Source organism: Mus pahari, chromosome 1 (assembly GCF_900095145.1).
Source record: "Mus pahari chromosome 1, PAHARI_EIJ_v1.1, whole genome shotgun sequence".
Taxonomy (NCBI): Eukaryota; Metazoa; Chordata; class Mammalia; order Rodentia; family Muridae; genus Mus; species Mus pahari.
The window spans coordinates 57,579,979-57,597,352 of record NC_034590.1 but is presented as its reverse complement, the minus strand read 5'-3'; the positions used below and the strand labels follow the sequence as shown (position 1 = coordinate 57,597,352).

Below are 17,374 nucleotides of genomic sequence, written 5' to 3'. Positions count from 1 at the left end.
TGACCATAGGTGTGTGGATTTATTTCTGGGTCTTCAATTATATTCCATTGATTTACATGTCTGTCTCTGTACCAGTACCATGCAGTTTTTATCACAATCGCTCTGTAGTACAGTATAAATTCAAGCATGGTGATTCCACCAGAGGTTGTTTTACTGTTGAGATTGGATTCTTCTTAAACAGCTCAGCTGAACATTTGCAATTGACTAAGCAACATGTTTTTAATTTAAAATATTGATTTCTCTAATAGAGTAATTAAGGGAGTCTCAACTCTTCCTCAGAATCTCAATAAGCCATGCCTCTAGGATCCACATTGCTGTCTTCATCCCCATATATGCTTCTATAATCACTCACTAATCTCAGAACTCTCAAAGGACTCTTCCAAGCCAACATTTCCAGAAAGAACAAAACAATGTTCCATGAACATTATACCAATTTTTGTCTTATTTAGAGTTACCCTCATAGTGACAAAACACAACGAAACCAAACAATTGGAGAAGGAAAGGGTTTATTTAAGTTTATGACACTCAGATCCCACTCTATCACTGTTAAGAGACCAGACAGGAACTCAGAGCAGGAACCTGGAGATAGGAATTGAAGCAGAGATTAGTGTGTGTGCTATCTATTGGTTTGCACTTTATGGCTTTCTTAATATTTTTTTTTTACATCATCAAGATCAATTTTCAGGAATGGCACTAATATTCTGCTTATCTAGGGAAGTCTAGGTTCATGTTAAGTTAACAAAAACAAAGCAGTGCAATATACTTTAAAATATTTACAACTCTTGTATTTTAGATAACAGTTAAACAAACAAAACATGAGGTCACTGAAGAAAGGTAAGTGACCTCCCTGGAAGTCCACTGTCCTACTCTCTAGACTTAATTTTTCAAGATCCATTTACTTTATCTCCACTCCCACCTCTCTACCGTCCCCATGGCCAAGCCTCTGCTCCTGATTCTGGCAGACTTCAGCTACTGACTTGCAGGTTGTAACAGTCAGAAAAACAGAGAGCCCCCTTGCCAGAAGTCAAGTCCCAAATTGGGTCAGAGAATATCCAGTATCTCAGAGCTCAAGAAAGTTTCTGGGTATCCAGGCTACAAAACCCAGATGGCAAAAAAGAAAACAGAAACTAAGTGTCTTAGTCAGGGTTTCTATTCCTGCACAAACATCATGACCAAGAAGCAGTTGGAGAGGAAAGGGTTTACTCAGCTTACACTTCCATACTGCTATTTTTCACCAAGGGAAGTCAGGACTGGAAGTCAAGCAGATCAGAAAGCATGAGGTGATACAGAGGCCATGGAGGGATGTTCTTTATTGGCTTTCATCCCCTGGCTTGCTCAGCCTGCTCCCTTATAGGACCTAAGACTACCAGCCCAGAGATGGTCCCACCCAGAAGAGGCCTCTCCCCCTTGTTCACTAATTGAGAAAATGTCCCACAGCTGGATCTCATGGAGGCATTTCCCCAACTGAAGCTCCTTATTCTGTAATAACTCCAGCTTGTGTCAAGTTGACACAAAACTAGCTAGTACACTAAGGAACAAAACACCCATCTGTCCTGGCTGATTTTGTGTGTCAACTTGACACAGGCTGGAGTTATCATAGAGAAAGGAGCTTCATGTGAGGAAATGCCTCCGTGAGATCCAGATGTAAGGCATTTTCTCAATTACTGATCAAGGATGGAGGGCCCATTGTGGGTGGTGCTATCCTCGAGCTGGTAGTCTTGAGTTCTATAACAGAGCAAGCTGAGCAAATCATGGGAAGCCAGCCTGGAAGTAATATTCCTCCATGGTCTCTGTATCAGCTCCTGCACCCTGACCTGCTTGAGTTCTAGTTCTGACTTCCTTTGGTGATGAACCGCATGTGGAAGTTTAAGCTGAATAAATCCTTTCCTCCCCACCTTGCATCTTCGTCATGATGTTTGTGCAAGAATTGAAACCCTGAGGAAGACACCATCTGACAAAGAAAAACTCAGAAAATGTCATTAAATCTATAAACATCCCAAGCTCAATGCTTAAGTGCCATGATAAGAACACAATCAACCATGGCCAGGGCAATATGGCACTAACAGAGCCCAACTATCTAATTATAGAAAGTCCTGAATATTTCATTGCAACTGAAGTAGAAGAAAATAACCTTAAAACAAATTTTATAAAGTCATAAATGTTTTTAAAACAACAATAACAACAACCACAACAATTAATCCTTTGAAGAATTTATGTAAAAGACAAGCAAATAAACTGAAGGAAAATAGTAAATGTCTTAAAGAATGTGAAGAAAGCTAGGGACTGTGGGAAGAAGAAGGTGAAGGAAACTGTTCAAGACAGGAAAATTGAAATAGAAGTAACAACAACAAAAACAAACAAACAAACAAAAAACAAAAACAATCAGAGGGAATTCTAAAAATCAAACAAGTACTACAAATGTAAGTATTATCAACAAAATAAAAGAGATGAAAGAGAGAATCTACATGGTTGAAGATATAATAGAAGAAACATGTTCATATGTCAAAGAAAATGTTAAATCTTTAACATTCTTGACAAATCATCCAGGATACCTGGGACACTATGGAAAGATCAACAATAAGAATAATAAGAATAGAAAGAGACTATTCCTAGCTTACATGCCAAGAAAATATTTTCTTCCTTTTTTTTTTTTTTTTTTGTTGTTGTTGTTGTTGTTGTTTTTTGAGACAGGGTTTTTCTGTGTAGCCCTGGTTGTCCTGGAACTTCACTCTGTAGCCCACGTTGGCCTCGAACTCAGAAATCGCCTGCCTCTGCCTCTTGAGTGCTGGGATTAAAGGCGTGTGCGACCATGCCCATCCCAAATATTTTCAACAAAAGCATAGAAGGATGCTATTCCTGCAGTTCATCAGATTTTCTTATGACATTACACTCACCTGAGTAAAAATCACATTTACTCAGTAAAGTTTGAAGAAAAGATAGAAATCACACAGTGAGATGTACAAGAATTCAGGAGAAATGACTAGTTATATTAGAGTTGATACTTTGAATCTTTTCCACCTGTAAAGTAAAGAGAATTTTGCATATGTGTAGAAGCTATTAGGAGTGATCATTGTACTGGGACTCACTGTCTTCCCAGATCCTCCTCAACATGCTACCCATTCAACCTCATGAACGCTCTCACTCTCAAAAGATAAAAATAGAAACCAAAAATCAAAGCAAGAAATATAACAACAAGACTTTCAGGATGCAGAAAACCTGTGTGGGTTCAAGGCTAAATAAATAACAAAAAATAATCAACAAGAACAACAACAAATATCCAGGGATGGGGGAACAGAAAAGGGGAAGTTGATTTAAAGTCCCACCTTTAACAAAGGAGGTGGTAGCAGTTGATAGCTCCTGGGAAAGGCAAGTGAGTTTTCTTCAATAGAGTGTCTCTGGGTATACCAATCACACTCCAGGACAGACTCCTGGAGTAGCTGGCTAACAAAAATACACTCAATTTATTTTTGCTTGCTTTTATTAATTGTTTCATGTAAGGTGCTTGTAAGAGGCTATGCCAGACCACTAAGTGTCTGAAAAAAAATGAAAACAAACCAAAACAAACAAACAAACAACAAAACAAAATAAATAAACTAGAGAGATCTAATACTAGTAACATAAGAGCACACCTGAAAGCTTTAGAATAAAAAGAAGTAATCACACACAAAATGATTATATGGCAAGAAATAATCAAACTAAGGGCTGAAATCAGAAAAAAAAGGAAAAGAAAACAAAATAAAAATAAACGTACGCCCCTGTCATTAAACAAACACATTAATCAATCAACTTGATAATCCAGGCATGGGTCCATACACCTGCTAACACCTGTATTGTGTTAAAGAAGCCAGAAATGCAGTGGAAAGAAGATACCATCTTTCACAAATGGTACTGGTCTTGTATCTGGATAGTTACTTGTAGAAGAGAAATATAAATAGACTCATATCGCCTTGTATAAGACAAAACTACTACTGTGTGAAAGATCTAAACATGAACGTGGATATATTGGAACCTCATAGAGAGAAAGTGAGGAATAACCTTGAATTCACTGGCAAAGTGATCAAGCCAGCTCAGTCAGTCACAGGGTCTCAAGAGAGTGAGTGAGGATTAAAGAGAGTAAAGACAATTAGGCAATATTACAACATGACATTATCTAGTACTGAAGAGGATTTATTTTTTCCCAGAATGTGTTTATACCATTCTGGGTACTTGCTAAGAAGAGGATCAGTTTTTAGATCAAAGACAACATAATCAAAGAGGCAATAAATAAAGTCCCATTGTCACTTTATCTAAGGATTATCAAGATGAAAATTTAAAAGGAATACCAGACATTCCTTGTCTGTACTTCCTTGAGCCTTGCATTAGTCCAAATATAAACATTCTTATCAGTGCCTGTACCCTTGTCCCCCTAGCCCAGTGTAAATATTCTTACATATAAATATCCTAGAAGCAGCATCAAGGGCTGTCCACAGCAAAGGAAAATGCTTTTCTTTAATTGGATAGTTTATCTATTTACATTCCAAATGTTATCCAGATTCCCTGTACGTGCTACCTTTTACCCTCCCCCTGCTCCTATGAGGGTGCTCTATCACCTACATACCTACTTCCTCGTCCCCACCCTGGTATTCCCCTACACTGGTTATAGAGCCTACCAAAGATCAAGGGTTTCTCCTCCCATTGATGCCAGATAGGGCCTTCCTCTGCTATATATACAGTTGGAGCCATGGTTCCTTCCACGTGTAGTATTTGGTTGGTAATTTAGATCCTCGGAGCTTTGGGGAGTCTGGTTGGTTGATACTGTTTTTCCTATGGGGTTGCAAACCCCTTCATCTCCATCAACCTTTTCCCTAGCACTTTCCCTGGGATCCATATACTCAGTCCAATGGTTGTCTGCAAGCATCAGCATCAGTATTTGTCAGGCTCAGAACACCATTGGGACTCGATCTAAGATAAACAATTAAATGGTCCCTCATGAAACTTAGAAGGTTCTATTGTTAGTCCCAACTTTCAGGTTTTAAAAGACCACCAAAGAGCCAATATCTATGTAAAACTCGTAAGGGTTATTATAATGAGCTCTAGAGGAAGATATCCCATCATGCCCTTCACTGTGAATCAGAGTGAGAGCACCTGGTCTAGGGGTTCAGGGTTTTATTGTTGGTACATCAAACTTGGGGAATTTCCATACAGATCAGCAAGTTAATATTTTAAAAACTGCATTTCTAGTATAATCTGCAGGATTTCTACCGAGAGCAGAACCACCTGATAAGTAGGATGATCAAGCTGTCTATTCTCAGCAGGATGTCTCAGGTTATCTCTATGGTCCATGGTCCTGCTATTGAGCTTTACTGGTTGTGGATAAGGAGGGTGGGTTGCCATAGGATGTTTGGTCAGGTGGACTTTGTGATTTTTTTTCTGCTGGCATTGGACTTTAGCCCCTAAGATGGAGGTGGTTGTGCTTTATACTATGTCATTATTCATTCAAACAAACTGAACACCTATATAATGGAAAAACGATTTCTCACAACTCCATATCCCGTAGAGGGCTAATATTCAAAATATTTTTAAAACTCAAGAAACTACATATTAAGAAAACAAAGAATCCACGTAAGAAATGTATACAATTCTAACCAAGAATTCTCAAAAGAGGAAACTAAAATGACTGAGAAACTTTTTAAAGAAATGTCTAACACAATTAGTTATCAGAGAATTAAAAGTCAATTTTATCACTGGTGGGTGCACAAATGTACAGACATTACGAAAAATCAATGTGATAGTTCCTCAGGAAAATGGGAATCTACCTGAACATCCAGCTATATCATTCTGTGGCATTTATCTAAATGTTTCTTTATCTGACCATGGAGACACTTGCTGAAACATCCTTATTGCTGATTAATTCATAAGTCAGAAATTTAAAAACAACCTAGGTGCCCCTCAAGAAACTCTAGTTGTTTTGCTTAATTACTGCATATTTGATAGAGATTTAAGGTTGTTTTGCTTGATTATTTTTTGTCTATCATTACATAATCTGTTTGTTTAAGTTATAATATAAAGTTTTAGCTCTGTGGCTCTGATAATTGCTTTTATTGTGCACAGATTGATAATGTTAAAGAAAAGACTTTTTTTCTGGTTAGTTGATATTTATTGTACCTTCTGGTTCATTTAGAATTGCAAATAAATCAACATGATAATTCAGTCCTACTGTGTGAACACTGATATGAGCCCATAAATTTTGTTGCCATTGATTTAGAAAACACAACTTTTTAAATAGAATCTAGGATATGAAATGGAAATTTCTGGGTTTTTTTGCTTGTCTGTTTGTTTGTTTGTTTTTTTAGAATGAGTGTTGTCATGTGATGTTTTTAGGAAACTGTCTTATGAGAGGATGTTTTGCTGAAGCAGACATGTCGAGGGATAATTTTCTGAGAACACAAAAATAGTGTTCAATTGGAAGGTTTCTGGAAAAGGGGCTTGTGATGTTTTGTAGGAGCAAATGCTTGTGAATACACGTGATTATTTGGAAAGAGTATATGTATAACCAACGGACAGTGAACAAAGCTTTGTGGTATTGTTTTGCCTTACCACTCTTTGATGATTATTGTTTGTCAAAACTTCATAGAGAGAATTGCCACTAGAGAACTTTTGTTCATGTTCTTGCAACTTCTGTGGACTCAGACTGATTGGAAGAGTCACATGGTTTCTACTGAATTGTACTGCACTTGCTGATTCATGAATGTTGTTTGCAAGTGAATTGAGCTACTTCTGTGAATTCATGAGAAGTAAACTTCTGATATCCTGACAGAGAACGTTGGAATCGCCCCAAAAGAACTATTCTAAACAGATCCACATCCCTCTTTGTTCTATTATCTTTTCATTTCTACTATCTCTGGTGGGAGGTAGGCTAGAAAGGAGGTTAAAAAATTTAAGAACTCTTATTAAAGAACATTTTGAAAAATCAAAGTCAACAGAACTCCTATGCCCCAAGACCTCCATACACACAAACACACGCAGACACACAAACACACACACACACACAGAAGAGAGAAAGAGAGAGAATGAGATACANAGAGAGAGAGAGAGAGAGAGAGAGAGAGAGAGAGAGAGATTGAGAATGATCAAACTGTATAGAAACATAAAGGAGATACTGAGAATTTCTGAGATTTTTAAAAAGCTATTGTGAACCTTTATTTTATTAATGAAAGGAAAATGTAATGTGAATGTGATTAAATGCTGGTACTGGGCCTGGAGGGATGCCTCAGCAGTTAAGAGTACTAGTTGCTCTAATAGGAGATCTGGTTCAAATCTCTGCCTCCACATGGAGCTGAACAACAGTCTCCATGGAACTCCAGTAGCAGAAGACTCAATGCCTTCTGACATTTGAATGCACTAAACATATACTGTATAGAACTACACATTCAGAGAAAACATCAATCCAAATATAATAAAAGTAAAACAAGTAAGTCTTTAAACAATTTCACTAGTTGGAGTATTCAAAACAAAAAAATATCCCATATATGTTATTTTAACTCAAATCAGTAACTGAATATTTACCACTTTTCTGTTTCTTATTGGATATTTTCTTCATTTACATTTCAAATGTTTTCCCCTTTCCAGGTCTCCCCTTTGGAAACCCTATATCCCATCTCCACTCATTGAAGAAGACCTCAGAAAATGGAGAGATCTCACTTCCTCATGGATTGGCAGTAATCATATAGTAAAAAAAAAAAACACCTTGCCAAAAGCAGTCTACAGATTAAATGCAATTCCCATCAAAGTTCCAACTCAATTCTTCTTAGAGTTAGAAAGAGCAATTCTCAAATTCATTTGGAATAACAAAAAATTCAGGAAAGTGAAAACTATTCTCAACAATAAAAGAACTTGGGGGGAATATTTAGTATTTTTGTATTCTGAATTTATAATGAAAGCAATTTAATAAAATCGCTGAGTTCTGCTATAATCATTTTATAATTTTGTGAATGTTATTCCTACTGGATACATGAGCATACATAAGTTTTGCCAAAAATTTAGTAAGAAAACTACTAACCCCTTAGGCAAAGATTAATTACTATTTCTAAACATGAGATCATCAAATCTAAGGATGCAGTTATTTGTCAGTTAATAAATGAGCACACTGATAAACAAATCAATGGATGAAAAATTCCAAAAATTTCTCCTCATAAATTTTGCCCTACAGATTCCATGCCTAAATAGTACATAGAGCACAGCATTTTACCTTTGTGGTTTTGATAATTTTTTATTGATTTTACATCCATAATCTTTTATTTTATAGCATCTTGAAAGCACTATCAAAACTGTGCAATTTAATCCACTATTATTCTTACCTCCACTTTTATTTACCTAATTAAGAAAATGCAATGGCGACTTATTTGTGAAGATGTACTGGGAATTTTTTCATTTTTTTCTTGTTTTATGATTTCAAAGCTTCATAAATATTCATAAAATTGCAGAATGTAGACATATGAAAAAAGAAAATATTGTACATTTACATAATGAGATGTTAGTCAACTATTAAAAATGATTCCTAACAATGGGAATAGGGATTTTGTTGATTCTTTTGTCTGCTCATAGTATCTTTTTCCTCCTCTTAGGTTTCCTTGTCCAGCCATCATATGAAGTTATATGTGTCATCTTATTGTATCATATTATGGCAACTTCAATTAATAACACTGAGAGAGTTGATCTTTTTTGAAGCAAAATAAAATAGAGGTTAGTCTGGGGCAGGAGGGATATAATGGAAATTAGGAATAAGGAAAGAAGGCAGTTGAAATGTATTGTATAAAAGAAGAATAAAAATAAAATATTTAAAACTGAAATAACGAAATGAAACAGGAAATTGCATGGAACTAGAAAAATATCCTGTTTGGAGTAACTCAGACCTAGAAAGACTAATCTTGTACAGATTCACTTACAATTGAAAGTTAGCCTATATTAGTCAGCAATAACTAGGGCATAATCCATAGAACCACACAATTTAGGTATAGGGTAAGGCAGTAGGTGGGGACAGACATAAAATATTAGAAAAATGAAAAGAACAAACAGTGAATGGTGGATTGAGGGATTGGAGTGGGAGGATTAAGTGGGGTTATGGAGAAAAAAGGGGAAAGGGAGAGGATTATGAAGAGACAGAACTAAAAATAAGGACCTTGGAAGAGTATTATGTAAATCTAATTCAATATACTATTATATATATATATATATAATCTAAAGGAATTCACCAAATAATGGGGGAGACAGAATCTTACCTGGCCACCTATTTTCATCAAATTATGTTCCCAGTGCAGTGCTTGGGTAATGAAAGTGAATCTTCAGCCAAAGTGGTCCCATGAAAACCCTTAAAACCATCAAGGCCATTGCAAAGACAATAAGTTGTTCCTCAAAAGCTGACAGCAAGGCTTTATTGTTGAAGAAAAACACATAGTGCATCTCATTGAACACAGAAATGTTAAGTTGGTACTTGCAAAGTGTCATAAGTCTAAGACTATAGTGTATTTGTTACAGAAAATTACCTTCCATGTTAGCAAAGCAGAATTGTGAACACAAATATAGTCACAAATTCTTTGATATAAAATGGTGTCCCAGCTGCAATATTTGCTAGGATTATGGCTACACAAAATTTGTGAGAGTAACTGACCAATGCCTGATTCGACTTAAGGCTATCTCCATGAGATAGACCCCCATATTACCCATAGCATGTCTAACAAAGAACTCACACCTAGATAGCCTCAGGACCTAGGATAAAACCAGATATTAATGTTCTTTTTTTAATTAAAATTTAAAATCTTAACAATAAAATGACCCCTTATGAAAATTTTCTATACTTATTGATCTGTGTCTTGCTCAGCCATCATCAGCAACTACTTACTGGAGCATATGGAAGCAAATGCAGAACCCCACAGCCCAATGATATGCAAAAAGTGAGAGACCATGGAATGATCAGCTTAAACAGCATATCTCCTATCAAATCCTTTCCTCTGGGTTCAGGGAGTCCTATGTAATAGGAAGAAAAAAAACAGTACAAGAGCTATAGGTTATAGAAGGCATGAATAGAATGACCTCTTTAATATCAACATGGTCTATGCACATATGAACTCACAGAGAGTGAGTTACCATGCGTGGTTCTATATATATCTCAACATTAAGTATACTAGAGCCAAAATGAGAAGTGGACACAAGAATCTATCTCTAATTTAGGAAATCTCTAATTGATAGTCACTTTCAAGTACAAGACTAGTTTCCTCCAAGGCAGTCTAGCTGAGCAAACAAAGTACCCTTAAAGGAAAGATGCATGCTCATCAGTAGATGGCAAGGCAAAAACAAACTTACAGACATCCTTAAGATTCCTTACCTCAATTTATTTTCAGAGTTTTCTATTGTTTTATAATATATATCTGTTAAATCTGTATGCTTCATAACTTCTGTTAGTTTCACTGTGTCTCTGTTTAGTTTGTTTCCATGTTCTGCCCATTGGTAAGAGTGGATTGTTGAAGTACCCCACTATTCTGTGTGCACTTCAATGTGTGCTTTGAGCTTTCACCATGTTTCTTTTATGAATGTGTGTGCTCTAGCATTTGTGTGTGTGTGTGTGTGTGTGTATTTCTCAATCTTATCTCTCTATTTCATGTGTATATGTATTACTGCTTTAATTTTAGTGATGTGATGAGATTCAGTGTTTGAGCAAGTAGGACTTATTCTATATCTGCTGTGTGTGTCTGTGTGTATGCCTGTGCATTTTTGCATAGATATTTCCTTTTATTTTGTCATTTCTCTTCTGCTAGAAAACTCTGACAAGTACTATTTCTATTTATATTCAAATATGAAATTAATTCTTAATACTACTTTCTTCATAGCCTCCTTTATCTGTTTGTTTCTAAGACTATAGATGATAGGATTTAAGAATGGTGGAACAATGGTATAGAACACAGAAAGTGTCATCTCCTGAACTACTTCCAATGTTATTACTGGAGGTCTTAGATACACATAGGCAGCAGAACTAAGAAACACAGACACCACAATAATGTGAGGTACACAGGTTGAAAAGGCTTTCCCTCTCTCTCCTTTGACAGGAACCTTCAACACAGCTGATAAAATGCGAATATATGATATGACAATGAAGGTAAAGCAGCTACCACTGAGACCAATGGCAGTCAGAAAAAGTAAGAGTTTGTTGTTAAAGGTGTCAGAGCAAGAAAGCCTCAGCAAAGAGGGGATATCACAGAAGAACTGAGGAACTACATTAGAGTGGCAGAAGGACAACTGGAAAGTTTTGAAAGTGTGCACACTTGCAAGGACAAGTGAGCTAAGTAGGGAAGCCAGTGTCATCTGAACACAGAATTGATGGTTCATGATCACAGGGTAGAGGAGAGGCTTACAGATGGCCACATAGCGGTCCTGGGCCATGATGGTGAGAAACTGAACCTCTACAGCTGCACAAAATAAGAACAAGAAGACCTGTGCTGCACATCCAACCACAGAAATGTTCCTGTGGTCAGTGAAAGAACTGATACAAGCACCGGGCACAGTAACAGATACAAACCCCATGTCTAAAATGGAGAGATTCCTGAGGAAGAAGTACATGGGTGTGTTCAGGGTCTGGTCAACTGTAGTAGCAATGATGATGATAAGGTTCCCTAACAGGCTGCCCAGGTACATCAACAAGAACAGCACACTGAGTAGGATACTGAGCTCCCAAGTCTCAGCAAAAACTTCGAGGAGGAACTCAGGCACCAGGGTGGAGTTTTCCATCATCTCAAAGTACAAGTTTATCTGAAAGAGAAAAGCAGCAACTGAGAACAACTTAAATTGTTTGATAGATCACTAATATTTCTCATGAAATGGTTTATTTTTGTTCTCTAAAACTAGCCTTTATGTATGAAAAATCAAGTATATTTTCCTTGGTTTGCATATGATTTTATTATTCTTAGGTTAATACGTGGCTTATGTTAAATTGTATTATATGATAAGCATTTAGAATTAATTTTCATAATAATAGCTGTTACATGAATACTATTATCTTAATAAATATTAAGTTTTTTGAGTTTTTAATTAATATTTATTTTGTGATACTGCTATAAATGCATTTTTTCTTTCTTTCCCTCCTCCAAATTATTTATATAACTCTCTTTGCTCTTTTTAATATCTATGGTCCCTTTTTTTATTAGATATTTTCTTTATTTACATTTCAAATGCTATCCTGAAAGTTTCCTATACCCTCNCCCCACCCCTGCTCCCCTACACACCCACTTCCATTTCATGGCCCTGGCATTCCCCTGTGCTGTGTCATATAAAGAAAATATTGAGTTTTTCAATATAAATTCATGTAATATGGCAAGTTCCTCTTCTACATAAAATATCTGCATCAATTAGGAACACTCAGAAGCATCTAACTTGTGGAGTATATTTTTAAAACTGTTTATGCATACCAGCCCTTATACTTGAGAGTCTTCAGTCAAATGTATACCTATTATTCTTAGGTTGAGACTTTTCTTTGTGTCCTGGATTTCTTGAATGTTTTGAGTTAGAAGCTTTTTGCTTTTCATATTTTCTTTGACTATTGTGTCAATGTCCTTACTTCTATCTCTTGTATTCTATTGGTGATGCTAGCATCTGTGATTCCTTGATCTCTTTCCTAAGTTTTCCATTTCCCGGGTTGTCTCCATTTGTGTTTTCTTTAATATTTCTATTTCCATGTTTCGATCTAAGATGGTCTTGTTCAATTACTTCAATTTTTTATTGTGTTTTTCTGTATGTGATTTATTTGTTTCCTCTTTAAGGGCTTCTACTTGTTAAACTGTGTTCTCCTGTATTTATTTAAGGGAGTAATTTATGCCTTCCTTACAGCTCTCTATCATATCCATGAGAAGGACTTTTAGATCTGAATCTTACTTTTCATGTGCATTGAGGTATCCAGGGCTTGGTGGTGTGATTACAAGTTGGTACAACCACTCTGGAAATCTGTCTGATGGTTCCTCATAAAATTGGACATAGTATTACCTGTGGACCCAGCTGTAGTATTCCTGGGCATATACCAAAAAGATGCTCCAACATATAACACTCTCACATGCTCCGCTATGTTCATAGCAGTCTTATGTATAATAGTCAGAAGGTAGAAACAAACCAGATGTCCCTCCACAGGGGAATGGGTACAGAAAATGTGGTACGTTTACATAATGACGAACTATTCAGCTATTAATAACAATGACATCATGAAATTCTTAGGCAAATGAATGGAACTAGAAAATATTATCCTGAGTGAGGCAACCCAGTCACAAAAGAAAACACATGGTATGTACTCACTGACAAGTGGATATTAGGCATAAATAAATAAATAAATAAATACTTGGCATCCAACAATATAACTCATAGATCATATCAAGAAGAAGGAAGACCCAACACCATTTGTTGAAAATGCCGTCTCCAAAAATTCAAATAACCCCATTAAAAAATGGGGGACAGAGCTAAGCAAAGAATTCTCAACTGGGGAGTACCGAATGGCTGAGAAACACTTGAAAAAATGGACAACAAACTTAATCATCAGGGAAATGCAAATCAAAACAACCCTGAGATTTCACCTCACACCAGTCAGAATGGCTAAGATAAAAAATTCAGGAGACAGCAGATACTGGCAAGGATATGGAGAAAGAGGAATACTCCTCCATTGTTGGTGGGATTGCAAGCTAGTACAGCCACTCTGGAAATCATTCTGGCGATTCCTCAGAAAACTGGACATAGTACTACCAGAAGATCCAGCAATTCTTCTTCTAGGTATATACCCAGAAGATGTTCCAACTGGTAATAAGGACACATGCTCCTCTATGTTCATAGTTGCCCTATTTATAATAGTCAGAAACTAGAAAGAACCCAGATGTTCCTCAGCAGAGGAATGGATATAGAAAATGTGATACATTCACACAATGGAGTACTACTCAGCTATTAAAAGCAATGAATTTATGAAATTCTTGAGCAAATGGATGTATCTGGAGGGTATCATCCTGAGTGAGGTAACCCAATCACAAAAGAACTCACTTGATATGCACTCACTGATAAGTGGATATTAGCCCCGAAACGTAGAATACCCAAGATACAATCTCTAAAACACAAGAAAATCAAGAAGAAGGAAGACCAACATGTGTATACTTCATTCTTCCCTAATATCAGGAATAAAATACCCATGAAAGAAGTGGGAGAGAGAAAGTTTGGAGCTAAGATGAAAGGATGGACCATACAGAGACTGCCCCACCTGGGGATCCATCCCATAATCAGCCACCAAAAGCAGACACTACTGCATATGCCAGCAAGATCTTGCTGAAAGGACACTGATACAGCTATCTCTGTGAGACTATACCAATGCCTGGCAAATATAGAAGTGAATGCCCACAGTCATCTATAGGATAGAACATAGAGACCCCAATAAAGGAGCTGGAGAAATTACCCAAGGAACTGAAGGGGTCTGCAACCCTATAGGTGAAACAACAATATGAACTAATCAGTACCCTCAGAGCTCATGTCTCTAGCTGCATATATAGCAGATGATGACCTAGTCAGCCATAGTTGGGAAGAGATGGCCATTGGTCTTGCAAACTTTATATGCCCCATACAGGGGAACACCAGGGCCAAGAAGTGGGAGTGGGTGGGCAGGGGAGCAGGGTTGATGGAGGGTATAGGGGACAATCAGAATAGAATTTGAAATGTAAATGAAGAAAATATCTAAGAAAATAAGTTAAAAAATATGGAAAACTATAAATTACCATTTACATAGCAATAAAGAATATGAAAAAAAAAAAAAAAAAAGAAGAAGAAGGAAGACCATATCCAAGTGTGGATGCTGTAGGCCTACTCAGAAGGGGAAAGAAAATAATCTCAGTATGTAGTGGGAGAGAGGGAGCTTGGAGGAAAAGAGGGGGGGGTAAAGGGGGCAGTTCAGATTTGGGAGGAAGATGAGGGGGAAGTACAGAGTGTCAGGAATTTGAATGGAGTTGTGTAGAGGCGGGTGAGGGAGAAATGTAGAGAGACACTATTAAGCCTCAGATGCCACAGATCAAAGAGTTTCCCAGGACCTAAGAAAGGACATTAGCTGAAATACCCAACAAATTGGAAAGGAAACTTTAGAGACCATATCAGGTGTCTAGGCATGGCTTCCTGTTGAGGCATGGTGCCACTCTCTCACCTCAAAAATTTAATGCAGAGTCCCTCCTATCAAAGAAAATGCAGGAACAAAGAGTAGAGCAGAATCTGGAGGAGATTGCCCCACCTACAGATCCATTCCCTCTGCAGACACCATTCCAGACACTATTGCTAATGGCAAAAAGAATTTGCTGACAGGAGCCTGGTATAACTATCCCCTGAGAGACTCTGCCAGTGCCTGACCAAAACAGTTGTGATGTGGATGCTCATAGCCAACCATCTGACCCCACTGGGACCCCAGTGGTGGAATTATCAAGGACTGTAGGAGCTGAAATGGTTGGCAACTCCATAAGAAGAAATACAATATTAACCAACCAAACCCCTGGAAGTTCCCAGGGATTAAATCACCAGAGTACACATGGGGGGACCTATGGCTCCAGTTACTTTTTTAGCAAAGCGTAGCCTCATCTGGCACCTATGAGAGTGGTACCCCTTGGTCCTGTGGAGGATTGATGATCCAGCGTAGGGGAAGGCTGGGTACTCAGGTGGGAGTGGGTGAGCATATTAGGAAGCACAACGATAGAAGCAGGAGTTTGGGGGGAAGGGATGGGGGTTTGGGGGAGGTAAACTGGGAAGAGGGATATCATTGGAAATATAAATAAATAAAATAACAATACTGTTTATTAATATATGTGCATTTACATGTGAAATACATTTATGTTGTATGATTATTTCATATATACACATTTATGTATATACATATTGGGAGAGACGGGGGAAAGGAGAGAATGTGAGACACATGGACATAAAAAGACAGATTGGGAAAGAGAAATAAAGATGATTAAGGTAGAAGTGAGTGTGAGACATTCAGAATAGGCCATTTGCTTGGAGACCAAGGCAGAGTTAACTTCACATGCTTGACGCAGAAATTTCACTTTTTGGAGAAATTTTGCATTTTCTAGAAATTGATTCATATTATGGATGGTGATTTTAACTTCTTAAAACTGATTATTAGGATATATAGATAGCATATTTGTACACATCCACAGTAACACCTGAAATACTGCTCTGCTAACTGAATCCTGAAACAAAGGCAACTATGTACATAAAGCTAAACATGATACAATGCATAATTGCTTTTATGTTTTTACCAGTTTGACTCAAGTGTAGCTGAGGTCAAAATACACTATGGAATCCCACACCATGTTTTCCTAGTTGTGATCAAGTGTCAAGGTCCTTGACTAATGAATGATGTAGAAACACTAATTTCTACAATTAGTGGTAAAGTATAGGGGTGCTAGTGTAAAGAATTCAAAGTGCATGAAATTAAAGGTAAATTCCCATTAGCTAGGTGCAATAATGTAACACTTTTCATCAAATCATCCTGCAACCACTAATGATTCTACATGTTATAAAACATTAATGGTATAAAATTTACATATATCATGACTGTTATAAAATGTGATAAAATAAAAACAAAACAGTATAAGAGTTGAATGAAACAAATTATATGCATCACAGAGCTGGTCTCCCAGGAGTGCTGACACATATAGATTACAGGTAAGACCACCACTCCTGCCCCAATACTGGGCACAAGTGAGATCTGCCCAAAAGCCAAAAGACCCAGCAACATGGGAAAAACCCGAGACATGAACCTAATGGTTTTGATATGTATCAGGAGCTGACCCTGTGCTACCACAATTGCTACTCCAGTCCCCCACAGAGAGAGCTGGTCTCCCAGGAGTGCTGAGACATCAAGGATGAGAGAGGGGAGAGAGAGAGAGAGAGATAGAGAGAGAGAGAGAGAGAGAGAGAGAGAGAGAGAGAGAGAGAGAGAGTTTGCCTCCCAGAAAACATTGACACAACAGTAAAATAAAATGCAAAATGCAAAAGCTCCAAACCCCAAATATCCAGGAAATCCAGGAAACAATGAAAAGATCAAACCTGAGTATAATAGGCATAAAAGAGAATGAAGATTCCCAACTCAAAGGGCCAGCAAACATCTTCACAAAATTATACAAGAAAATATTCCTAACCTAAAGAAAGATATTACCATAAACATACAAGTAGCCTATAGAACCTCAAATAGATTTGACAAGAAAAGAAGTTCATCCTACCCAATAATAATAATAATAATAATAATAATAATAATAATAATAATAATCAAAGAAAGAATATTAAAAGATGTAAGGGGAAAAGTTCAAGTAGCATATAAAGGCTAACGTGTCAGAATTACATC

The 17,374-nt window shown here is 37.1% G+C and overlaps 1 protein-coding gene across 1 annotated transcript; it reads right to left on the bottom strand.

The window, feature by feature from the left end:
* Positions 1-10,812: 10,812 nt before the first annotated feature.
* Positions 10,813-11,760, bottom strand: LOC110336510 (olfactory receptor 14C36-like). The gene has a single exon (XM_021219109.1). It carries the CDS (start codon positions 11,758-11,760, stop codon positions 10,813-10,815), a length of 948 nt encoding a protein of 315 aa, XP_021074768.1.
* Between the last annotated feature and the right edge of the window lie 5,614 nt (positions 11,761-17,374).